This window comes from Sorex araneus, chromosome 1 (assembly GCF_027595985.1).
Source record: "Sorex araneus isolate mSorAra2 chromosome 1, mSorAra2.pri, whole genome shotgun sequence".
Taxonomy (NCBI): Eukaryota; Metazoa; Chordata; class Mammalia; order Eulipotyphla; family Soricidae; genus Sorex; species Sorex araneus.
This window is the reverse complement of record NC_073302.1, coordinates 166,921,779-166,949,055: the sequence shown is the minus strand read 5'-3', so window position 1 is coordinate 166,949,055 and position 27,277 is coordinate 166,921,779. Positions and strand designations below refer to the sequence as shown.

Sequence of the window (27,277 nt, the reverse complement as noted above, 5' to 3'; positions counted from 1 at the left end):
CTCTTAATCATAAGTCGGAAGTATCTTAAAATAATAAGAATAAAATAAATAACACATGGGAAAGTTTGTAAATCAGGAATCGAATTTACATCTAAGAACTTGGGATATGGTTGATTAGAAAGAGACAGGATCACTTTGTTGATATCTTATTGAGATGGTTCCTAACGTGGGGTGGGGAGGGATATAGTGTTTTCACTGCCATAAATATCTTAGATTAAATAGCAATGAAAACTAATTTTCTACCTTTTAATTGAGTTTTATGTACATTTTCTGGCAACAGTTCAAACACAAAATTCAGAGACACATGAAAAAAACAGAAATTATATTTTCATCAGCCAAAAGTTGAATGGAATGCTTCAATCATACACTTAAAAAACTGAATGTGCCTTAGATCAAAGCAATAAACATGAATAATTATTTTATGTGGTTCTCAAATAACTATAATATCTCACTGGTAATATTTACAGTATAAATTAAAAAGGATTGGAGTGGGGAGAGAAGTCTTTTAATAGCATACAGTATTTCAGAAAAAGTGAATTTTAATATTTAGAAGAATTAATATGGAGAAAAATGATCAAGAAAAAATACAGGAAACAGCTCATATACAGAGATAATTATTGGATATGTCTTCTTTTTTTTTTTCTTTTTGGGTCACTCCCAGTGATGCACAGGGGTTACTCCTGGCTCTACACTTAGGGATCACCCTTGGTGGTGCTCAGGGGAGCATATGGGATGCTGGGAATAGAACCCAGGTCGGCCGTGTGCAAGGCAAATGCCCTACTTGATGTGCTATTGCTCAAGCCCAGGATATGTCTTTTTAAATCTCTAGGTCAAACCAAGAAATGGCAATACCATGTACCTACTAAGTGGCAGTGCCAGCTGAAACTGAAGGTAAAAGTGTACAACAACCCTAAGCAACAATATCACTGTGATACTCCTAGAAAATGACTTCAAATATATGCTATACTGACTATATTTTCTACCAGTACCTTAGGGAAGTTCATTCCTGATGGGTATCGAGATATCATTTAGTTTCATTTCTATTGGCGCTCCTTCCCTGCTAACATAAATGGTAGACTCCAAAAGTGAAAGAGTTACGTTGCTTAAGTCCGATTTTACCAGAAATCATGTTACCTTTAGACATCAGGACTAGTTCCATAGTACTGGAATAGGCAAAAAATTATGTGGGGAAGTAGTAAAATATTTCTTGCTATTCTACAGTCTAAGGATCGTCTTATCAATTTATCCTTCTAGAGTGCTTCAATATGGAAAGGGGCCAGAGAAGAATCCATGAATAGCATTCTCATGACAATGGTCTAGATGTGAGGGCCAGAGAGATAAAACAGTGGGTAGAATGCTTTCTTTGCTTGTTGCAAACCTGGGTTTGATTCCCGGCACCTGATATGGTACTTTGAGTACTGCCAGGAATAATTCCTAAGTGCAGAGTTAGGAGTAAGTCCTGAGCACTGTTGCATCTGACATCCCTGGAAAAAGTCTAGATATGAGATCATGGGGGAATACCCCTGGCGCTAGGAACTGAGTTGTACCACTCCAAAATCCCCATGTGGAAAACCAACCCTCTATGTGATGATATTGGAATTAGGGCTTTTTGGAGATAGCTAAATCTAAAGGTGGAGCCCTGGGTATGATACCAGTGCCATCAGAATAACACAGTAGAACTAACTATTCTTTACCCTTTCCTCCTAACACCCCCGAAACTTCTGTCCACCTAGAAACCAAATGTAAATTGAACTTAACAGTTCAAGTATAGAAGGAGCATGTTAAATACCTTTGCTCTTACTGGTATTTAACTGAAATTACATAAAAAAGCAGTGCTTTGAGATAAGGAGATCCATAAGTTTAAACCCTAGAAAGGCCTGTCTGTGCTACAAACCATCAGTTACTTTTCTTCTTTAGTCACATGTGTAAATCAGGATTTCAAGCAGAAGTTTAAAATTTCTCTCAATTAAAAAAGTTTTTATTTCTTTTTCTCATCTGGATGCTCAGAGTTTAATGAAAATGTGATTGCTTTAATTTTTTGTGAACCATGCCAGATTTTAAATGTTTTCAAAAACAATGAAGAAAACATAGGATGGCTACACATCATCTTTTTGACTCAAAGATTTCTGAATTAAATGTTTTGACTGAGGTCATAAAGATAAATCTATACGGAGGATGGACATACATATTGTTTTAAAAAATATTTTTCTTCCCTCATTGCTATTGGCAGTTTGTGGGAAAGACTGAATTGTGTACACAGAGACTTAAAAAAACTCACGTGGAAGAGATTGTTCATAGTCTAGAGAGAAGCTCTGGGGTTTTCCTTAGGTCCTGAGGCATTTTAGAAAATTTTCTTTCCAGCAATAGAACTGGGAGTATAGTACAAACAAGCAGCCTATTGCCAAGGACATGTGAAAGCTGTTATATTGGTCATTCTGGATCGGATTCAAGCACATACTGTTACTAGGTAAGATTGCTTTTACTTTGCCTTAATGGAAGCCTCAATTTTGCTTTTGGAAAACAAATCTTATGGTACTCTTCCATTTTCATTTATAAACTATGATTGTTTCCGTAAGCAATAAAATTTGAAGTGACAATGACATTACATATAACTTTGATATTAGAATAACTATAACTATAATAATATGAGAAAGTTTCAACTATGATCACAACACAATAAGCCATCACACCACTTAGTGGTTTGACGAAATTTATTATTTTCCACAATCCTAAAATCCGAGCTAGGAAGTTTTTGTTTACATTTCTTTTTCTCTCTGTGCTATCTACTGAGGCTGGAACCTATAAGGGGGCTTCTTCCCTCTCCTGTCTGGAATCAAGGAGGGGATGCCTAAAGCAACCAAAAGCTGGACGAGGAGGTTGGTCTTTGTGGTCACACCTTACATGACTAACACGGGGTTTCTAACATCATGGTGGTTTCAGGACAGAGGAGGCTGAAACTGCTAGTCTTCCTACAGGCTAGGGGTCTACGTGAGGGCAGTTTTACTTCTATCATATTGGTTCAAGCAAGTCCAAAGTCAGTTGAGATTCAAAGCGAGGGAAAACAGACTCCATGGCTTCATTTGAGGAGTAGCAAACATGGAAGAGAAGGAAAATAACTGATGGGGACCCTCTCTGGAGAACGCAGCAGAGTATTCTCAGTTGCAGGAGCTCTTTCCTTTTACCGTTTTTCCCTCTGGGTTTTACTGAGCTTTTAAAAATTCTATCTGGAATTTTTTAATTGTCAACCTTCAAATATCAGGAATGATGCTTTGAAATTCTTCTGTACAAGAAGTTTCGGTGATACTGATAATAGCCATGGAATTTTGATTTGTTATTAATTTTGTTTACTGTAAGTACATAGAAATGAAGCTTCAAACTCAGATATGTTCCTAAGTAGAGAAGTAGCCATTACAATGCCAGAAGATTCCAAATATCTCGTGTGTGTGTGTGTGTGTGTGTGTGTGTATGTGTGCGTGTACGCATGTATGTGTGTAGGTAGATATGTTTTTAGGTCACATCCAAGAGTGCTCAGGGATTACTCCTGGCTCGGTGCTCAGGGTCACTTCTGGTGTTACTCAGGGGACAGTATGAGGTGTCAGAATCTAACTGGGATCTGCTGTTTACAAAGCACACACTTCAACCTCTGTACTCTCTTATAGTCCCTATGTGGGGATTTTTTTTTTAAATGCAAAGCAAAATGGTTTTTATTGAATGAAACTTACTTAGATGTGAGGGGAGGGAAAGAGAGGAAGTACATAGTCAAGTGGGAACATGGGTTTCTCCAGAATGAAAAAAGCAAGCAAAGAGACACAGAGATAAGCAAACAATATATATGTTCAAAAGCATGGGCTTGAAGGGCAGACCACTATGTGGGACTTTATAAGAGAGGAATTTGTAATCACCAACTTCCTCTTTTTATTCAAACTATTTTTTCTTCTCTGATCCATGAATCACTCCTCACATCAGAACTGGCTGATGAATCAGAAAGAAGTCAGTAGATTCTAATGAGTCTAAAAGAAGAGACAAGCTTATCATTGCCAAAGATCAAAACCAAACCCTAAATTTACAAGCCTTGTTTAAAATGCTGCTTGAAACATTGGAAATTAATTCAGGGAACATAGCTTTATCCTGACTCACTCTGCCTGCACGTTTATCCCACCAAAGGGAGAAGCTGGTGAATCTTACTGCTAGACACTGGTCTTTGAAAAGTTGGTTCATGTCAGGTAGTGTAAAAGCCACAGATACCATAGTGCCTTCACTTTCGAAGCATTCTCAGAAAGACAAAGAGGCTGGCAGTCGCTATCTTTGGGAGACCATAGCACAGAGTACCTATTGTCTCTTTATACCAAGTCTTTCTTCTGGACACTCTTTCTTTTATATTTCATTAATTTTATATAAAATCTTACATTATCTAGGAAAAGAAAAAAAATCTCATTCAAAATAGAGGGTAAAGTCAGAACCATGATAAAAGTTGATAGAAGACAACTATTGTCAGGTACCTCTAACATGCAGAAGAACGACTGATCTAGATCAACATCTCTCAACGGAGGGTCTCAGGGCCCCTTGTAGACCTCACGCTGTTCACGAGGATCACAGGTGAAAAATCACATGAACTGGTGTGTGGGGCAGTCACAGCATGAGACTAGGGATTATCTGATAGGTCAGAGGACCAACAGAGGAAAACAAGTTCAGGTGGGGGCCAAATTTGGAAAACAGATGAGGGACACTGATTTAGAGAACAGTTTGTTGAAGTATGAAATATTTCAGGCCCAACTAAATGATTAGTGCAAGTTCTTCAGTTATTGAGGCAGGTTTGATGCTGGGGTTAACAAATCACATTGTTTACCAAACCTAAAATGCTAAGGCAAGTAGATAACCATAATCATTCCAAGTTTCAACCCTCCACTACTCCCAACAATTTGGCCCTATGGAAACTATATATTAAGCTTTCCTTATTTTTTTAAATTTTTTTTTTTTTTGCTTTTTGGGTCACACCCAGCAATGCACAGTGGTCACTCCTGGTTCATGCACTCAGGAATCACCCCTGGCAGTGCTCAGGGTACCATATGGGATGCTGGGATTTGAACCCGGGTTGGCCTCGTGCAAGGCAAACGCCCTACCCGCTGTGCTATCACTCCAGCCCCTAAGCTTTCCTTCTGATAGTGTAACTCATTTATTGTTAAAAGTGAATTCTGAAAAAAACAAAAAACTCTGCCCTCCAATTCCTCAAACTTCAGCTTAGTGTATATAACTAGGAAATTGTGCTTTCATAAGAAAGGGGATCTATTTTCCATTTCTGATTTTAATTTACAAATATATTTCTTATTCTCTAGCTAAGATATGTAAAACTGTTCATCTAATTAAAATATACTGGGCAACACAATGGGCATTAGCGCCCAAGCACCACTGTACATGCTCCTCCCAGCAAAACAAAACCAAATCTTCCACACCGCAGGGCAAAGAATACCTAAACCACAAACCGCTTCAGCTATTTCAGAGAAAAGTTTCTGTTTCTTCTGAGTGCTTGAAATTTCAGAAAGCAAAGCTGGATCTACTTGAATCTAATTAGAACTTTTTTCTTCAGACATGGGGGTATACATGGGGTATAAAGGTGCAAGGTTTCAGAGGTAGGTTGGCTATCAGAGAAAAAGCTGAATCTCATTTGTGTTGCAAACCTTCAAGGCTGAGGATTTTCAGATAATTTGGTTGCATTTGCTCACAACTGGAATGAGCAGTTCCAAGGGCCAAGAGTAGTATGACACTTACAGCAGTATCAAATAATAGGAGCAAAAAAAAATGCCTCACTGTCCAGTTTTCAAAATTTTAGCCATGCAGGTTTTCAAACTATAACTCCTACTTTGTCATCTACTAATATTAGTCCAATACTCGGTTTCAGCATTATCCTATTCCATCCTGGATCTTGGATCGTTTCTGTAATGTGGATATTTATATTACAGTTAAGTTAAATGTTTCCTGGAAATTTTTCAAATGTTAATTCTTCATATCTTGACCTTTATACTTTCCCTTTATTATTACATTCTATCAGATTATCAGATTATTCTCATACCTCTTGGTTTATTTTCACATTTCTTCTTCTTCTTCTTCTTCTTCTTCTTCTTCTTCTTCTTCTTCTTCTTCTTCTTCTTCTTCTTCTTCTTCTTCTTCTTCTTCTTCTTCTTCTTCTTCTTCTTCTTCTTCTTCTTCTTCTTCTTCTTCTTCTTCTTCTTCTTCTTCTTCTTCTTCTTCTTCTTCTTCTTCTTCTTCTTCTTCTTCTTCTTCTTCTTCTTCTTCTTCTTCTTCTTCTTCTTCTTCTTCTTCTTCTTCTTCTTCTTCTTCTTCTTCTTCTTCTTCTTCTTCTTCTTCTTCTTCTTCTTCTTCTTCTTCTTCTTCTTCTTCTTCTTCTTCTTCTTCTTCTTCTTCTTCTTCTTCTTCTTCTTCTTCTTCTTCTTCTTCTTCTTCTTCTTCTTCTTCTTCTTCTTCTTCTTCCTTCTTCTTCTTCTTCTTCTTCTTCTCCTTCTTCTTCTTCTTCTTCTTCTTCTTCTCCTCCTCCTCTTCCTCCTCCTCCTCCTCCTCCTCTTCTTCTTCTTCTCCTCCTCCTCCTCCTCTTCCTCTTCCTCTTCCTCTTCCTCTTCCTCTTCTTCTTCTTCTTCTCCTCCTCCTCTTCCTCTTCCTCTTCCTCTTCCTCTTCCTCTTCTTCTTCTTCTTCTTCTTCTTCTTCTTCTTCTTCTCCCTCCTCCTCCTCCTCCTCCTCCTCCTCCTCCTCCTCCTCCTCCTCCTCCTCCTCCTCCTCCTCCTCCTCCTCCTCCTCCTCTTCCTCTTCTTCTTCTTCTTCTTCTTCTTCTTCTTCTTCTTCTTCTTCTTCTTCTTCTTCTTCTTCTTCCTTCTTCTTCTTCCTCCTCCTCCTCCTCCTCCTCCTCCTCGTCCTCCTCCTTCTTCTTCTTCTTTTTTTTTTGGTGAGAGTTCCCAAGTAGTACTTAAAGGATATAGAGATGGAGGCAAGTTCCAGCAAAACTCAGTCTGACTGTGTGGCTCAGGTGGTTTAGTTCTGACGGCTGAAACAGTGCCTCTTAGAGGCCTCTAGCATGCCAGGCATGTCCTTGAACTACCGTACTGGGTCCCTTGTAATTTCTCTTTTTCATCTGTATTCTTGAATTCTTTGATTCCAGTTTCAGAGTCTAATTCATTGAATTCCTCTTTTCTATCTGTATCTCTAATAAGCTATTTTAAGATTTTAAGATTTCAAGTACTAGTATTTGAGGGGCCCCAAACTCAGAGATATCCAGGGCTTACTCCTGGCTCTGCACCCAAGGTTTGATGCTGGGGTTAACAAATCACATTGTTTGCTTTGATTGCTAAGGGTCACTCTTAGCAATCTCAAGGACTCAAGTGTGATGCTGGGGATAGAACCTGGGTTGGCTGCCTGCAGGGCAATCATCCTATCTGCTGCCTTATCACTCATCAACTATAATTTTTTCACTGCTAGGATTTCTAAATTATTTTAATATTTATATGTTTTTGAAATTTTATTTCTTTTATTAAAACACTGTGATTTGCAAAGCTTTTCATTGTATAGTTATTTCGGGCATTTAGTGTTCTCACAGCACCAATGTGACCTTCCCTCCACCAATGTCCCCATTTTCCCTCCCATCTCAAACCTGTCCCCCAAGGCATATAACAAATTTATTTTATTTACAAATTTACATTTTACTCTGTTCCAACAAAACTTTAACAAATGGCAAATCGAATAATCAGAAAGTAAATCAGTAAGACCCAATTTGTGATTGCTATATGATTTTAACCTATGTAAACAAGGAAAATAAAACCCGTTAGTGCAATATAATAAAATCCTAATTTACATAAGTAAGTTTTCAACTCTGGAATCAATGATATATTGCATTAAAATTTATATTTGGACTTCAATAATCATGCCTGGCCTGTCATTAATAAAACTTTCAAGGAAATTGTGCTAATACGTTTTGGAGTTTACATGAAATAGGCAAGACCTACTTGTATGAATTTCCCTCCCTACATTTTATATAAACACTGTGGTTTGCCAGCTTGCTCATGATGATTTGTTAATATTTATATTTTTATGTCTATTTTTGTTTTGTGGTTCTTTTGTGTGTTTGGCAGGAGGTCTCCCAACTAGCCAGGGACCTCTCCTGGAGATTGCTAACCTGTTTGTGGGCAGAGAAGGGCGAGGGCCAGAGGACCCAATGCTGGTCTGGTCCCTCAGTGACAAAAAACAACTGGGCCATCCCAGAAGTGCTTGAGATTATCCAGTGCTACACCCAGTGAGGCTCAGGGGATCTCGGGGTGCTGGGGATAGAGTGATGCTAATCCTGATACTATTTTTCGATCCCCTATATTTACTTTTATGTTAAGTGGCACTAATGGACATATTTACCTTTCTTTCATAGGTAAGTCATAAGTATAGATAGAGTCCAAAACAAATTTTCTGCAATACAGATTTCTGCAATATAGACTTTGGCAACTCAAAACTTCTCCTATGGTTACCATATGACCCAGCAATTCTACTTCTAGGCATGTATCCAAGAGAACTAAAAGCAAATGCCACACAAGAACTTATAGATGCACCAATAACCAAATGCTAAAATATCCATCCATAGTACATAAACTGCTGTATCCAAGAGAACTAAAAGCAAATGCCACACAAGAACTTATAGATGCACCAACAACCAAATGCTAAAATATCCATAGTACATAAACTGCTGAATGCATAGAAAAAATGTATTGCATTTATTCATACCATGAAATATTGTTTAGCAATGAAAATGAACTAAGTACTGGCCTATGCAACAGCATGGATTGACTTTGGAAATGCTAGGCTAAGTGAAAGCATCCCACATGCTAACGTCACATATTCTTGGAGAGTGGTTTTTCAACCAGTCTGAAGACCAGTGCCAGTCTAGAGGTGTAAAACCACTCTCCTACAATCCTGCTTTCTGCAATATGCCCCAAGAGAAAAAAATCTCTGGAGCCAGGGAATTGCTAAGTGGTTGCCTGCTGAGGGCCAAGGAGAGAGAGCAGTTCGTTAATGCATATGAGGGTTCCCTTCGTGATCATAAACAATCTAACCTTCTAACATGAGGCTGGGTTTAGGCTGCATAACTCAAATATCCTAAAGACCATGGCACCACACAACAGGTGTACTTGACGGTCTGCAAATGATATCTTGGTGAAACTGTTAAAAATAAGTAGATAAGATGGAGAAAACAGCAGAGTAGTAGCCTGTAGTGTCATCATTTAATGACTGCAGTTTTATATTTTTGAGCATCCTAACATATTTATTAAAACGTTACTTACTCTTTATTCTCTTTGAATGATGTTCCCCCACCCCTGTCTTGGATCAGCCACTCAGGGATAAGGCTCAGATCGAGAGTTCAACCCTCGGCACTGTCCCATATCTCTGAATGAGATCCTCACTGCACTGTGATTCCAGAACCAGTACCCCAGATCCCAGGACCAGAATAAATGGAGCACTCCAGAGAGCCACAAACGATTGTCAGAGCTTTGATGTGTACCAATAAAGGAAACAGAAAGTAAAGAGAAAATATCGAAAAAAAAAAATGTCTGGGGAGGGCTAAGCCCAGTGTTGCTGAGGGCTTACGCCTGGCTCTGCATGAAGGGGTCACTCCAGAGACCATCTGGGGTGCTAGTACTGCTAGTAATTTTCAAAGGTTATCCACAAACAAATCAACAAATCCTTTAATTTTTATTCCTGATAAAGTAACAGACTTTTCTTATAAATGCTGTAATTTGCATGGCCATTCACTGGTAGGAGATTTTATGTTGCATTGATAGCTATTAGTGAATCATTTATCCAACAAATATTAATTATGCTCTTTCAATTCCTTTGCAAGGCCCTGGTGACAAAGAGATGAATAATAAGTATTTCTTTTCCTCAATGAATCTGCAATTTATTAAGAAAATGGACTAAACATACCAAAACAAGTCACCGTTCCATTCTTAGTGTCACAAAGGCTATAGGCAAATATAATTTAGAGGCACAGGCAAAGGCAGAATAGCTCTTATTTGGCATTTTCATAAAGAAGCTCTTCCAAAGGCTTCACTGAAAGGCACTTATTGGGAGCTTCCAGAATTTATATGAAAAAAAAAAGAGTTGAAAGTGGTGTTAGGCAAATCCAGTTCTGTTTATACAGCACTTGTATCATTTGTCATCCTATTAATCTTCGATTTGCTCGAGCAGGTGCCAGTAATGTCTCTGTTTATCCCTGTCACGTGGTAGTGTAGCCCAGTGGTATCTGCTCATGCCAGGAACACAAAGAGCTTCAAACCATTCATTGAAGGTTTTGACAAAGAAGTCTGACCATCTCGTAGGAGGGTGGCCACGTGGTCTTTTCACGTTCCATGGAATTCACTTGGTAACAGCTTTAGTCCAGCGGTCATCTGTAAATTGCATTACGTGTCCGGCCTATCTGATTTTTGACACCTAGCAAAAATTTTTGACAGTGTCCCTGATTTTTTATTCCTGGTTGTTTAATTAAAAAATTTTTTTTCTTAGAGAATCACTGTGATGTACAGTTACAAACTTATGAACTTTTGTGTTTGCATTTTACTCATACAGTGATCGTTTACCCATCCCTCCACCAGTGCCCATTCACCTCCACCAATGATCCCTGATTCTTAATCCTTGACAGAAGATTCTGAACTCCAGATTTATTCTCTCACTTGAGTGAAACATGATGCTCCAAGCATAGCTCTTTCCATTCCTCATTCTGTTTTCGTAGGGCCCAGGTCTCTGAGGCATACGTTAGTGCAGGAAGAACGATGGAGACAAAAATATGTGCCCAGAGCCAGAGGTTCTTCATCCTCTTAACCATTTCTTTGACGCTCTTGAAGGTGTTCCACACTGCTCTCTTCCTCCTGTGCAGTTCTGGTGCCAAATTGTTCCTCATGTTGAGTTCTTGACCCTGGTACATAGCTGCTGCATTCGGAGATGTTGGTTCTGTTGAGGGCAAATGCAACGTCAGGGACTAGTTTGTTTTTCATGAACATTTTCTTGGTGAGATTCAGCTGCAGTCCCAGCTTTCCACACTCGTGGTCGAAGTCAGCCAGCATTCTTGCCACTTGGCTGATATTTGGTGTTATGAGAACAATGTCATCATCGAAGTGGAGGTGGTGCAGTTGCCGACCGTCTATCTTTACTCCAATTCCTTCCCATTCCAGTCATCGCATGACGTTCTCAAGGGTGGCACTGAAGAGTTTAAGTGAAATGGTATCACCCTGCCGAACCCCTCTCTATGACCATGATCACTTCCTTGTAGAATGGTGAGATCTTGGTGGTGAATCTGTAATACAGCTAGCAGAGGATCTCGATGTACTGAGTTTGAACACCCTGTTGGGCTAGGGTTTCGATGAGCACTTCAGTCTCAACAGAATCAAAGGCCTTCTTTAAATCAATGACATTAGACAGAGCGGCATTTTGAACTCTCGCGAAACTTCAATGAGTTTGGTCACCATGTGGATATGGTCTATCATGCTGAATCCTTTTTGGAAACTGGCTTGCTTGCATGGTTGTCCTTCTAGTGTTCCGCCTATTCTATTCAGGATGACTAGAGTGAACTACTTGTAGATGATGGATAACAGGCAGATTTGGCGATAGTTGCCGATGTCCTGGATGTTTCCCTTCTTGTACAACAGAACAGTCCTGCTGGTTTTCCATTGGGATGGAACCTTGCATTCAGACAGGTAGAGTGTGAAGAGCTGAGCCTGTGTACTGATGAGTACTGGTGGCAGATTCTTCAGGTATTCAGGTCTGATGTTGTCTTGGACCGGGTGCTGTACGCGTCTTTACCGACAAAATGGATTGTCAGATTTCAGAATGGAGAGCATTAGGAATGACATATCCATCCTGTGGAATTTGGTATGTGGGCAGGCAGATGTGGCTGTCGAAGCGATCTGAGTAGAAGTCGTGAATAATCCTCTCCATTGCCCTTCTGGAAGATGTGATAGATCCATCAGGACGTTGAAGGACAGTCATCTTGGTCTTGTAGTTGGTGAAGGACAGGCGAGCATTGCGAATGCTTTTCCCAGCTTCTGCTGCATCAGCCAACACTGCTGCTCTTCTTTCTTTGAGGTCTTCCTTTATCACTTCTCTGCACAGCTTTGGTAGCTTGGACATTAGCTGGTGATTACCTGAAGCTCATGCCAAACCACGTGGCGAATGAGATCGAGAGTTTCCGAAGACAGGTGTCTGTCTGTGGCTTTCCCACTCTCGGTATTCTTTGCGCAGTCATGGAGGTGCTGAACCAGTCAATCGTATTCCTCGTTGATGTTGTCAAGGATGGCATCTTCCCATTTTGCCACAATAATGCCAAAGAGCTCCCAGTTAGTGGTATTCTGGGAGTTCTCTTTTTAAACTTAAACTTTGCAGTCCTTTCTCCCCACTCAGTGAAGTAGAATTTTGCACAAAAGAGATGCTGGTCCATCCCGTTTGGAATTTTGGGACAAGGGTGACTTCGGTCAGACAAAACCTTCGATTGAATATGATGTGGTCAATTTCATTGTGGAACTGTCCACCAGGAGACTCCCCTGTTCAACGTTTAGATTGGGCATTCTATGAGTTACCATGGGTGGTCTTGGTCGACATAATGATCTCAGACAGTCTCTCTTATACAGCACACATAATTTATTTTATTTTATTTTATTTATTTTTTTCCATTTATTTATTTACTTGTTTATTTATTTTTACCCAGAACTTAGTTTCTGCCAGGACCACAAGCTTAGTCTGCAAGCTCACATAAAAATACATAAAAAATGCACACCATTTCTGTTATTCCCCAGCATTGTCAGGTTTTCTAACAGCAATGCCTGAATTCCTTTTATTCCTACTTCCCAAAGCAGTGTTATCACATACCTTAAGGTAAATAGATACATCTGTCTTTTGGGTAGATCAAGTAGTGAGCTGGTGAGGTTTTCCTATGATCTCTGGTTGTGCTTTAGCAGAGAGCATTGCTTGCTAGTGTCTATTTTGCCTTTGGAGTAATCTGTTATCATAACATGAAATCAGCATAGCTAGGATATTTGTATTTCAGGGTTTTGCATTTTTTTTTAAATTAATTAATTTATTTTTAATTCGTGAATCACCCTGAGGGCACATTTACAGATTTATACACTTTTGTGCTTATGCTTCCCTCATACAAAGTTCGGGAACCCATCCCTTCACCAGTGCCCATACTCCACCACCCGTAAACCCAGCATCCCTCCCACCCTCCCTGATCCCATCTCCCCCCACCCCACCCTGCCACTGTGGCAGGGCATTCCCTTCTGTTCTCTCTCTCTAATTAGCTGTTGTGGTTTGCAATAAAGGTGTTGAGTGGCCACTGTGCTCAGTCTCTAGCCCTCATTCAGCCCGCAACTCCCTTCCCCCATATGGCCTTCGACTACATTATAGTTGGTGATCCCTTCTCTGAGTTGCCCTTTCCCCAGAATGTGAGGCCAGCCTCCAAGCCATGGAGTCAACCTCCTAGTACTTATTTCTACAATTCTTGGGTGTTAGTCTCCCACTCTGTTATTCTATATACCCTAGATGAGTGCAATCTTTCTATGTCTGTCTCTCTCTTTCTGACTCATTTCACTCAGCATGAAAGTTTTCATGCCCATCCACTTAAATACAAAATTCGTGACCTCCTTTTTTCTAACAGCTGCATAGTATTCCATTATATAGATGTACCAAAGTTTCCTCAGCCAATCATCCGTTCTAGGGCATTCGGGTTTTTTCCAGATTCTGGCTATTGTAAATAGTGCTGCGATGAACATACATGTGCAGATGTTGTTTCGATTATACTTTTTTGCCTCTCTGGGATATATTCCCAGCAGTGGTATTGCTAGGTCAAATGGGAGCTCAACCTCTAATTTTTTGAGAGTCGTCCATATTGTTTTCCAGAAGGGCTGAACCAGTCGGCATTCCCACCAGCAGTGTAGAAGGGTCCCTTTCTCCCCACATCCTCTCCAACAGCGGTTGCTTTTGTTCTTTTGGATGTGTGCTAGTCTCTGCAGCACACATAATTTAAATCTATTCTTATTAAATTATATATTAGGGCTGGAAAGATAGCACAGCGGGTAAGACACTGCCCTTGCATGCAGTGACCTATATTCTATCCCCAGCACCATACATTGCTATGCCAAAAGTGATCACAGAGCCCTGAGCACAGGAGTTAGCCTGAAAATAGCTGGATGTGGCCCCAAAACAAAAAAATACATAAGTGACTGACTTTTTTCTGATTTGGGGTAGCTAATGAATATTATGAGAAGGCCATAAGCTCCTTTAATATTTTTCTCCTCCTCATTCTCCTACATCCCTTAAGAAGAATATGTGTTTGTTCAAACAACTAATGATGAGGTCAAAAGAACAGGTTATTTATATGAGACAAGATAATAGAATCAGGTAATTTTAGCAAGTAAGTGTGACATGGTCATAATGCAGAATAGTAACAACCTTTGGGATGAAAACATGACTGAGGGGTTAACTGTGGGGAATCATATCTGAGACTAGAGGCTGAACTTTATGCAGTCAGAGAGTGACTGAATTGTTTTAATGCTGGAAGGAAGGGGGTCCACCGTATACAGCTGAAATATAAATATCTGAGAAAATGGACTGGAGAAAAAAATGTCTAAGATCTGTGACTATTAGGAAAATACAGTAACAATCCAAGAATGAGATAATGGCTAGTATAGTGACTATTCTGTCATAGGAATAGGAAAATTAGAAATTTATAAATTTTTAACTTGAAAAACTATAATACAGCAATGATTTATTAATGGTAATATTTCATTGGAGAAGAGATTTCTCTAGTTGAGATGTAAATGCTAGAAGTAACAATATTATGTATTCACCAGATGCAGGAAGAATCATATTCTAAAAGCATACTTGACGTATGCAAAGGATGAACTCATTCAGTTAGAACTTTATGTTACATGCATGAGAACATGCAAACACGGAAACTTTCGTGTTTCATAGAAAACAAACCATAGCATATCATCAGGGACAGAAACAAACAACACTTTCCTTCAAAAGAGAATACACATTCAAATAAGATGGTTAACCAAGTTGAATAAAAACAGTTTCTGGATGAATTCTCTGACCCAAGAAAAATTAGATTTTCTACACTGAAGATTGCTTTTTGATTGAAGAATTTTGTGCTAATAGTAACCTTAAAGAATATTTTTGTGTGTTTGCACAACGATTGCATGCTAAATCAGAGAGAAGAGCTGGCTAGATACTGTGATGCTACAAAATATCCTACAACTAATATAAAACAATTCCTTTCTTTGCACCAAGAAGATAACACTTGATTTTGTATCTTCCCTGGTCCAGTTCAGGAACTAGGACTCTGCTTACATTAAAGAGATGGCATTTTATTATCCTTTAAAACAATGCTTACTGAGTCCCTCATGTACTATTTATTCTGGGACTTTATAAATGGTATCTTGCTTAAAATCTGAAAAAACACTTAAAGTGGGAAGAATCACTGCTATTCATTTGGTTTTATAGTTGTTAAATCTAAAAATGAGGCTTCTCTTTTTCATTGGAAGAAGATGGACTGCCCTCCCATACAATTTTCCCTTATATTCTAGTCACTCAGACCCTTTTAGAGAAAAAAAAATTGTACAAAGATAATTGTTCCTAGTAAAGAAAATTCCTAAGAGACTCTAATCTAATAACAAAAAAAGATTCAGATCATAAAAACCTGTGCTAAGTATGATTCAAAGGGAAAAAATGAGCTACAGTGAAAGCCAATTTAAGCTGGAAAGACTTGCACTGTTAAGTAACCAGACATGTGCAGTCACTTATGAAGCTGTCTGATCACATATGTTTTAAAACATCTGTCAGCACAATCAGAGCTCCACATGCAAAAAGGGCATTTACGAGCATTATGGAGTTTTGTTTGTGATGGAGTTTCAGAAAGTGAATGAAATGAACAGATTGCACAGGTTGGACCCTTTACTTCAGTTGAAGAAAGCTTGGGAAAGCAGCTCCCTACGACTGTGAGTCATTACTTGAACACTAATATCTTAAGGACAAAACTGGAGCCAGCAATAAAACTTAAGGAGCCCTGAAGAAAGAGAGAAGCCAGGAAGTCCCATGAAGCAGGAGAAACTGGAGAACTGTAGCTTAATTTATGGCTTCAAAACTGAAAGCTGAATCTAACTTCACTCTTTTGGGGGCCGGGTGATAAAAAGAGTCAGTGACATTCCCCTTCACTAAAATGTTCCCATCCCCAAAGTGAAAGTACAGTTTTTTCCAAACCTGCAGCATTTGTTCTTCCCCTGAAGACGTCATCATATGCTTTCCACTGAGGTTTCACCTGGTAGGCATGGATGAATACCACAAACACCACCACCAGGCACATTAAAGGAACCAGGGCTGCAGTGAAGAGGGCTGCGTAGACGTTTGGGATGAAGCACCTGGAGGAGAGAAGATAAGATATAACTTAGAAGACTTCCACACTAGCAAGTCCAAATTCAGTTAATTACGCCACCACCTAGATAAGCTCTTCCTGTAAATAAATGTTGGCAAAAGAGAATTTTTGGTTTGCCAAATGAAAGCTTTGTTTGAACAAAGACTACAATCTAACCCACTATTTTAAACAACAAGCTCCACAGAACATGCATTACTTAAGATACTCATAAAACTTCATAAAAAGTTACAGCCAAATAAATTTGTGCAAGTTTCCCAGTTCTATCTTCTTTGCTTACTGAGACCAAAGACTCACTGAAAACTATATGTAAGAAGGTATCATTGATAGATAAATGGAAAGAATCTTCATGGTCAAAGTTGTTAGTTCCATCCTCTATTCTTGATATTTTTTAAATGAAGGGTAATCATGTTATTCTTAAAGTATATTCCCTCCCCCTACCCCAAGAAGCATATATTCTCTGAAAATAATGATGTTTACATTCAGAGACTATGCTGCATAACTGCATGTATTGCCACTGAAGTTTATTTGGAATAATGAGATCCTAGGTTAATAATTTGATAATACTGAAATTCCATGGAAAACAGTTCTACAGATTCAGCTGGAAATTTATACTCATAGGTCATAAAGTTCCCTTGTTATTTACACATTTTACAAGAAAAAAATCTTAAAATGGGGAGCTTTCAAACAAGGTATCAATACCTAAAGTTACTTTTGAGGTACTCAATGAAGGATATATCTCCCACAACTTATAAGACTGTATTACTTTAATCATAATGAATCATTAAAATATTTTTCCAATGTTTTCATTTTAAGTTTGAGGAAGAAACTGCAAACCCCAAAATATAAGGAATCAAGGGCATCACTTGTTCTTGAGTGTGTGAAAACAGTGCTTCCATTTTATATTTAATAAAAGATACATTATTAAAGACCTGACTTGGGTATTTTTCTAATTAACATGATCTGCTAAATGTATTCCTCATGTAAACAAGATACATATCAAGAGCTATTTCAACACACATTCTGCATCTGCAAAGAAATGTCAGGATGATGAATTTCCTGAATTTTAGAATTTAATTTCAACAGTATGAGGCTTGAATTCTTCTCTCTACACTTATCTATATGTCATCTGTAAACCTCGGTGCTTTAGGTAACAGGCATATGATTAAATAAAACAGATGGACATCAGTGGCCTGTTCTTGAATATACTTATGCACTAAAAATAGTGGTCATGCTGGCTATTAATTTTTATGTACCTTGGCTTTTGCTATTTTCTTTTTCTTTTCATCTGAATCACAAGATTCAGTAACATAGACTGGATGTTTAGATAAACTCAGATAATGATGAGACAACTCATACAAGCTTCACTGCTTTATTTTTACTTTGCAAAATGTCATCACAATTCAACTTCAGGCTGTAAAATAAGAATAATTCAGGATTCTCTTTTGAACTACTCTGGGAGCAAGCTTATTTTGCACAGACTGTTATGGTATAAGTTTGATTTTCCCACATCTACACTTCCCAATACCTGACTCCGTTTGTCTCCTGTTTAAAATGTTTGTCTAATCAACCTTTAACAACATGTTAGTGATTTCTTATAGAAGGGTTTAATAATGTCAGGAAGTACAACAATCTTCACACTCTTTTCTTTAAGGAAACTTTTTTGGAACATTTTCCATGGTTTTTCAAAACAAACAATACAAAATAAATTATTTCGGTTCTGCTTTAGGGGAGGGTTGGGTTCGGGATGGAAACATCCGAAATATGGTGATGGGAAGGTGTAATGGTGGTGGGGTTGGTGTTTGAATATTAAATGTAATCAAATATTGTGAAGTACTTTATAAAATAAATAAATAAATAAAATGCCTAAGCTTTTTAAAATTTTTTTTGAGCAGTCTTTGAAAGCAGATCCCCAAATAATAGTATACCGTTATGGTTCAAAACTGAAATTAGAAGATGTATTAGTGGGGGCTGGAGCAATAGCAAAGCGGGTAGGGCGTTTGCCTTGCACGTGGTGGTTGACCCGGGTTCGATTCCCAGCATCCCATATGGTCCCCTGAGCACCGCCAGGAGTGATTCCTGAGAGCAGAGCCAGGAGTAACCCCTGTGCATCGCCAGGTGTAACCCGAAAAGAAAAAAAATGTATTAGTGGACCTCTAAAATGTTATTAGTAACCAGCAGCTCCTGAGAAGAAAAAGGAGTTACCTGAGTCTCACTGCTCCTAAAGTTCCCTTTGTGATTTCTCTGCTTCTCTAATAAACAGCTTTTCCATGCTGGCCATTATTTCAGAGAATGGAAAAATAAATTTTCCACCCACTCCTCCTCCTACACCCCTATTTCTTCAGCATCCCACAAGGTAGGTGGCTACATTTGTCCACATGATCAACATGGGGTCATCTCATTTAACTAGAAGAACATTGACCCCACAGCACCCTGGTCCAGTCGGCAGCCAGTCCTGCCTTATTCTGTATCTCAGGCAATTCAGGACTACAGGGCCTTTCTCTTGCCCACTCCTGTCCAGCTGTGATTTATCCCCTTGTCCCTCCACAATCTACCTTGTGCACTAACTCTCATAAGGATTGGGCATCCGATAGATTCTGAAACATGATATTGAGCTAAATGAGTAATCCATGGGGGTAGTGTTACTCGAGTGATAGCCCATCGGAAGTAGGTGGAGTTGGATGTGTCTTCCACATCCCTTGATTGTATGCCATCTAATAGCCATCTTATAATTACTACATGAATTTTATATAGGTAATGCTGATTTATATGAACGTATATGCTTATATGATATAGGGTTACAGAGTCATTATGCTAAACCCACCACCAAAGTACCTGTATCCCTCAATCAGTCTCAGCATCCTTTCAACTCTGTCCTCGCTACCTCTTTTGCTAATCTCAGACACCTTAAAATTTTTTTTGAAATAAGTTATATAAAATTACAGTACAGAAAACAGACACAGTCTTGGGGGGAGGAGGGAGAGTCAACTTTCATATTTTCAATGTTCCTAATCTAACTTTTCCTTTAAGGCAAATAGATAATTACTTGAATGTTCTGATCAACCTTATCCAAATGAGATTTCTAGTGGCACAGAGTAAATGAACTCTATTTTACCCAAAGTCAAAAGGAAGGAAGGAAGGAAGGAAGGAAGGAAGGAAGGAAGGAAGGAAGGAAGGAAGGAAGGAAAGAAGGAAGGAAGGAAGGAAGGAAGGAAGGAAGGAAGGAAGGAAGGAAGGAAGGAAGGAAGGAAGGAAGGAAGGAAAGAAGAAAGGAAGGGAGGGAGGGAGGCAGGGAGGGAGAAAGGGAGGGACGGAGGGAGGGAGGGAGGGAGGGAGGAAGGGAGGGAGGGAGGAAGGGAGGGAGGGAGGGAGGGAGGGAGGAAGGGAGGAAGGGAGGAAGGGAGGAAGGGAGGGAGGGAGGAAGGGAGGAAGGGAGGAAGGGAGGAAGGGAGGGAGGGAGGAAGGGAGGAAGGGAGGGAGGGAGGAAGGGAGGGAGGGAGGAAGGGAGGGAGGGACAGAGGGAGAGGAGAGAGGAGAAAGAGAGAAAGAGAGAGAGAGAGAGAAGCCTTACCAACCAGAACTTCCTTCGGCCTAACTGAGTAAAATGTGCAGTTCATCCAAGTAATGTGGGAGTTAGGAAACTATGACTCTCATGTGAGGAATAGTTTCTGAAATAAGGCTGGGAACAAATTCTTGGAAAAACTGAATGTAGTGTATGAAATGAGCAGGCTGAACAGTATGAGCAAACAGGGCTGTGGAAGCAGTTGATTAACATGCTGGAAGCTATTGCTTCAAGCACAGATCTGGCAGGAACCAGAAAATGAGACAAAGGCCATGTGACTCTGCCTTCTGAAAGAGGGCGAGGAAAGTGTGCTGCTTGTAATTACCAGCTAATCTACCTCCCAGAGACGCCAGCCACCCTCCTCACTTTTGGTGTTGACTACTCCTTGGGGCTCTTGCAATCAAGTGACTAACTTTTGCTGTTTCTTTTTAAATTTCCATGGGTAAATTCTTTTTTACTTATTATTTTAATTTATTACAAAATCTTGTCCTGATTTCATCCTTTTCTCTGTTTTCAGCCACATTTGACAAGTGGATGATGTTTCATTGCTTTCAGTTGTTTTTCAGCCCAGTTTACCCTTGGAACAGTCACAATTTCTTATGTCAGTTTCTAATTTTGTAAAATTATTATCTTCTCTGGGTAGCCTTTCTGGTTATTGAACTATCTTCACTTGTATCATTGAACGTGTGGGCTGAATGGGGTATTGCAGTTTCTTTATTCCTGTATGAAATCATGGTTGGAAGAGCATAAAAGCAAAGGAGACTGAGAGAGACATAAACTTCACTTAGAACTGCTCAAAATACTGGGAGAGACCCTATAGACTCTGTTTCAAGATTATGGTATGATTCCATTTAAATTACATATATATAATACACACATATATAATATATAACAATATATTATATATGTGTATATATACACAAATATTATATATGTGTATATATACACAAATATTATATATGTGTATATATACACATATATAACACACATATATATATTTCTTTTATTTTGGGGTCACACTGATGATGCTCAAGGTATACTCTTGGCTCTCCACTCAGGAATCACTGTTGGCAGTGCTTGGGGAACCATTTGCGATGCTAGGGATCGGCCCTAGGCTGGTTGTGTGCAAGGGAAATACCCTACCTGCTGTACTATTGCTCTGGCTCCTTAAATTATATTTTAAGGAACAACCTTACCTAAATAAATTCAGGCAGGTGACAACTGGGTTACATGTGTAAGAAAAGACCTTGGTATGGGCGCAATATGGGTCTTTTGCGGGGGGTGGGGTGGAGATGAGGGAGGACAATACCCAGTGGCTCCAGGGTTTACTTCTGGCTCTCTGCTCAGGCATCACTCCTGGCAGTGCTTGGGGATCACATGGGGTGCCAGGCATCCAATCTGGTCTGTCACATGCAGCACAAGAACCCCATTCACTCTCCTATCACTCTGAACCCTCCAAACAATATGTTTGCTTCCAATTTCCTTTTTGTATTTGCAATAAGACAAAATCACAGTTTGGCGCACAGTGTCCTATGCCAACCTCCCTGGTAGATCTTAAAAATTCTTTAATGATGCCATCTACAACAATATCTACATTCAGTTCTTTAACCAACTTTTTTTCTCTGCATCAAAGTTTATGGGATTCCCTATTTCATCTGGAGGGTAAAGTAGGTGGCTATTTGGTATTATTCCATTTATTTATTTAATGTAGACTGGAACAATAGCACAGTGGGTAGGGCATTTGTCTTGCATGTGGCAGACCCAGGTTCGATTCCTCCATCCCTTTCGGAGAGCCCAGCAAGCTCCAAGTGGAGTATTCGATATGCCAAAAACAGTAACAACAAGTCTCACAATGGAGACCTTACTGGTACCCGCTCAAGCAAATTGATGAACAATGGTACGACAGTGCTACAGTGCATTTATTTAATGTAATATGGATCAAGAATTTCTTATTTATCATATACTTATCTATGTTCTGGTTAGAAAGTATATTTGTTTATTCATCCTATCAACTGAAGCATATAGATTTTAGTCATTATGTAAATTATTTAAAATAAAATCTAATCTAATATTTATGATTTTAATACTTCTCCTGTTTATCCAGTGTATGTACATTTTTTCCAAAAATAATGTTGTTTATGCACTTCTTATTTATCTGTAAATTTGTGTATTTATGTGCATTTGCAGCTATGTGCATATGGATATATTTCCTAGTGCATCCAAAATTACTGGGAGAGTTTATAGAAATAATTGAGAAACATTAATTTAAAAAAATAATTAACTAGATACCTTTCATTATTATATTGCTTTTCTTCCCAGAGGTAAAGGACTGAACTTAGAGCCTCACATATGTAAAACATGGACTACTAAAGAACATTGATGTTTAAATGAATAAATTTATGAATATATTGTTGAAAAGGAAAGATTGAAATTTTGAATTTAACCAGAAGCAATGTAGGAAAATATAATCTCTCTACTGTCCTGATAGCTAGTTTTTTGTATCAAGGGAAATTGATCCTATAATGCTTTAGTCCTTAAATTTAAACTCTGTTTTAAAATGTTTAGTGTTAATATTTACATTTTATTTATTTTAAAATTGCAGTTTAGGAAGCATGGTTATAATAGTTTTAATGTTAATTGCATTTAAGTATGAAGTTATTGTATTGAGGCTGGAGAGATAGACAGTGGTTAGGTTAGGGCCTTTGCCTTGCACACGGTTAACCAAGGTTCAATCCCTGGCATCCCATATGGTCCCCGGAGCCTATTAAGAGTGATACCTGAACACAATACCAGGATTAAGCCCTGAGAATCTCAAAAAAAAAACCCAAATAACTAAATTTGAAAAAAAAAACCAACACTAAAGTTACTTTGTCCTAACACCCAAGTAACTCCAAGCTCTCCACTGAAATACCCCAAACTTTCCCCTATTGTCCCTACATCACCTATGGTTATCTCTGCATTTCCACACTCCCCTCACTGCTTGGTAATCTGAGATTGGTAATCCAATGCAAAGGATTTGTCATCATTTGGTTACTGTCTATTCCCTTGGTTTTTCTTTATGTATATCACAGATGAGTAAATTCATGTGGTATTTTTGTCTTACTCCATCTGACTTATTTTGTTCAACATGATGCTCTCCAGTTCCATATAAGTTGCAATGAACTGTAATATTTTATTTTTCTTAGATATTCCATTACATACCACATTTTTTTATCCATTCATCTGTCACTGGATGTTAAACGTTTAAGAGAAATATTAAGATTAAACAGCAGCTAAGCCCTACAAAGAAAAATGGAACATTAAGATAATATATTGACTCTATATATTATATAGAGGAAGGGGAGAAAGAGTAATTGAGGAGACCTATCGTAAATACCACTACTACTATTCCTACAACCATGCTAAGAGTAAATGTGTTGGTGATCATTTTCTGCGTCCTAGGGCACATAACTCAATCCTTGCATTTTACATACAAACTTCACTAATAAATTTATGAAAAAAAGCTTTGCGTCACTTTTCAGGAAAATACAAACCAAATCAACAATGATATATCACTTCACACCAATGAGACTGGCACATATCAGAAAGAACAAAAATAATCAGTGTTATAGAGGAAAGCATACACATTCACTGCTGATGGTGACTGGTACAGCATTTTTGGAAAACAAAGTGGACATTCTTCAGAAAACAAAGAATTGAACTATCATATAACCCAGAAATTCTACTCTGGGCATCTACCCCAAGTGCCTCAAATTATTCAGAAAAAAAAAAAAACATTGGCACTCCTGTGTTCATTGTTCATTGTAGCACTATTCACAATAGCGCAAATCTGAAAACATTTCAAGTTTCCAAGACCATATTAAAAAAAAACTATAGGGTCTTTAATCCATTTTGATCTTACTTTTGTGCATGGTGCTAGGTACAGGTCTGAGCCCATTGTTTTGCATGTAGCTGTCCAGTTTTGCCAGCACCATTTGTTAAAGAGGCTTTCCTTGCTCCACTTCACATTTCTTGCTCCCTTATCAAAAATTAGGTGATCATATATTTGAGGGTGTGTGTAAGGATATTCCACCCTACTCCATTGGTCTGCGGCTCTACCTTTGTTCCAGTACCATGCTGTTTTAATTATTACTGCTTTGTAGTAGAGTTTGTGGTTGGGGAAGACAACACCTCCCATCTTCCTTTTCCCCAGAATTGCTTTAGCTATTCGTAGGGGTTTGCATTCCATATGAATTTCAGGAGTGTTTGCTCCATTTCTTTGAAGAATTTCATGGGCATCCTTACAGGGATCACATTGCATCTGTAGACTACTTTGGGGAGTATTGCCATTTTGACAATGTTAATTCTCTCAATCCATGAGCAGGGGATATGCTTTCATTTCCTTGTGTCTTCTTTTATTTTGTGAAGTAGCGTTTTGTAGTTTTCTTTGTACAGGTCCTTTACCTTCTTAGTTAAGCTGATTCCAAGGTACTTGATTTTTTATTTTCTGAGGCATGATTGTGAACAGGATTGCTTTTTTCATGTCACTTTCTTCTTTTTCATTATTTGCCCTCCACGGCATTGAAGTTAAAGAAGGTATCTTTAAAAGGTGACACTCCACTGGCCAAGCAAGTGGAAACAGAGACAAACAAATGGGACTACCTTAAACTGAGAAGCTTCTGCACCTCAAAAAATACAGGGATCAGAATACAAAGACAGTCTACAGAATGGGAAAGGATATTCACCCAATACCCATCTGGTAAGGGGTTAATATCAAGGATTTACAAGGCACTGGTTGAACTGGACAAAAAGAAAACATCCAACGCCATCAGAAAATGGGGTGATGAAATGAACAGAGGCTTTCACTAAGGAAGAAATCTGAATGGCTAAAAGGCACATGAAAAAAATGCTCTTTATCACTAATTATCAGGGAGATGCAGATCAAAACAACAATGAGATACCACCTCACACCACAGAGACTGGCCCACATCCAAAAGAACAAAAGCGAGGGATGTTGGCATGGATGTGGGGAGAAAGGGACTCTCCTTCACTGCTGGTGGGAATACCTACTGGTTCAGCCCTTTTGGAAAACAGTATGGACGCTTCTCAAAAAATTAGAAATAGAGCTCCCATTTGACCCAACAATACCACTTTTGGAAATATATCCTGGAGATGCAAAAAAGTGTAGTAGAAATGACATCTGCAATTGTATGTTCACTGCAGCACTGTTCACAATAGCTAGAATTTGGAAAAAACCCAAATGCCCGAGAACAGATGACTGGTTAAAGAAACCCTGGTACATCTACACATTGGAATACTATGCAGCTGTTAGAAAAGATGAAGTCATGAAATTTTTGTATAAGTGGATCAACATGGAAAGTATCATGTTAGTTAAAATGAGTCAGAAAGAGAGGGACAGACATAGAAAGATTGTACTCATTTTTGAAGTATAAAGTAACAGAATGGGAGAGTTATAACTAAGAATAGTAAAGATGAGTACCAGGAGGATTGCTCCACAGCTTGGAAGCCGGCCTCACATGCTGGGGGTAAAGGAAGCTCAGACAGAGAAGGGCACCAAGTAAAGGGTGCTTGGAGGGCCCACTCGGGATGGGAGATGCGAGCTGAAAGTAGACTACAGACTGAACGTAATGGCCACTCAATACCTCTATTGCAAACTGCAACACCCAAATGGAGAGAGAGAGCAAACGGGATTGTGCCTGCCACAGAGGTGGTGTGGGGTGGTGTGGGGGGGTGGAGTGGGGGTGGTGGGAGGGATACTGGAATCACTGGTGATGGAGAATGGGCACTGGTGGAGGGATGGGTACTCGATCATTGTATGACTGAAATGCAAGCACGAAAGTTTGTAAGTCTGTAACTGTACTTCATGGCAATTCACTAATAAAATTTTTTAAAAAAATTTTTTAAAAAACTATGGTATATATACACAATAGAATACTACTCAGCTCTAAGAAAAAAATGAAGTCATGCAATTTGTTGCTACAGGGCATCATGAGATAAAATCAGCAAGAGGAGAGACAGATACAGAATGATCCCTCATATGTGGGATACTGCAAATCAGCCTACAAGACAAGACTGCGAACTTTGCCCCAGGTAGGTTCCAGTGAATCAAGTCCTTTCAGAATTTATGCAAAATAAGGTCAAACTGACTTGTAATTTTTTACTTATGCTAATGAGTATAAGTATACTCTCTGAGCTCACAATTGTCTTATGTGCAATGATCCTCAAACTATGACTAGTGGCAGAAAGAAACTTCAGGGATAGTAAATCCCTCAGAGGAGACGTGAGACAGATAACTTTCTGATTTGATATTGATATCTAAAGTAGCAATGTTGATAATTTCTCAAAGGGAAAAAAAATCTCATTTGGTATGAGATAATCTAACTTTCAGTTAGCCATCACATTTTTACTTAATAGCAGTCATATGACATTCTAGAGATTAGGCCCACAGATTCCACCAGCATTATGTGAAAGTTGGAAATGCTCCAAAAAAAAAAATAGGAGTGAATGTTCAGTCACATCCACATATTGTATAATCTATAGTCATATTAACATTTATAGATGATTATAATAATTATTCTTAAATAATGATTTTGAATCATTAAAAATTATTTGAGTACATAATAAGTTAAAATCGGCTATGGGATTCTGTCACTAGTAAAATTCTAATGTCAAAACCCTGGAAATAACAGTGTTCACTTTTGAATAAACATGGATAATCTGAGTAGATGATTACTTTAAACTCATAATTTCAACTTGCAGATAACATACTATGTCCCAACAATAATACTCAAGTTTGTTGTCAAATCCCTTTTAATTCTGATTTCCTGACATTTTTTATTGGATAAATATTAAAGGATGTTGATTTTCACTGGGTTAGCTCATCAAGTATGTGTTTAAGGTATCGCAACATTCTGAATATATTCATTCTAGGTGATTGCTAGAATTGGTTCATGGCACTACTCTTACTATATGTCCTGCAGTGTTGCAGTTATAGGTGGAAAGTTAAGAAATATAAAAGGCCTAGTCTTCTCTGAACTACCTTGGAGCAAAAAAACCGCAAGGAATTGGTAAATGTATATCATAAAATCACATAATTCACTGCCAACATGTGAAGCATACCTAATAAATATTTTTTTAGAGATTAAGACATATGGACCATGATATGGAAGAAAACAAAGATCATGGGTTTGTTTCAGAAAATGAAAGTAAAACTGTAAGTAAAAGACAGATGCTAAAGTTGTATCTTCTCCCT

General features: G+C 38.6%; 1 protein-coding gene across 1 annotated transcript in view; it reads right to left on the bottom strand.

The window, feature by feature from the left end:
• Window positions 1–27,277, bottom strand: part of ADGRV1 (adhesion G protein-coupled receptor V1) — a 534,581-nt gene that overhangs the window by 81,069 nt on the left and 426,235 nt on the right. Inside the window, exon 86 of the mRNA XM_055138625.1 lies at window positions 16,295–16,452. Within this exon, the coding sequence (XP_054994600.1) occupies window positions 16,295–16,452 (158 nt within the window). The remainder of the gene's footprint in view (window positions 1–16,294; window positions 16,453–27,277) is intronic.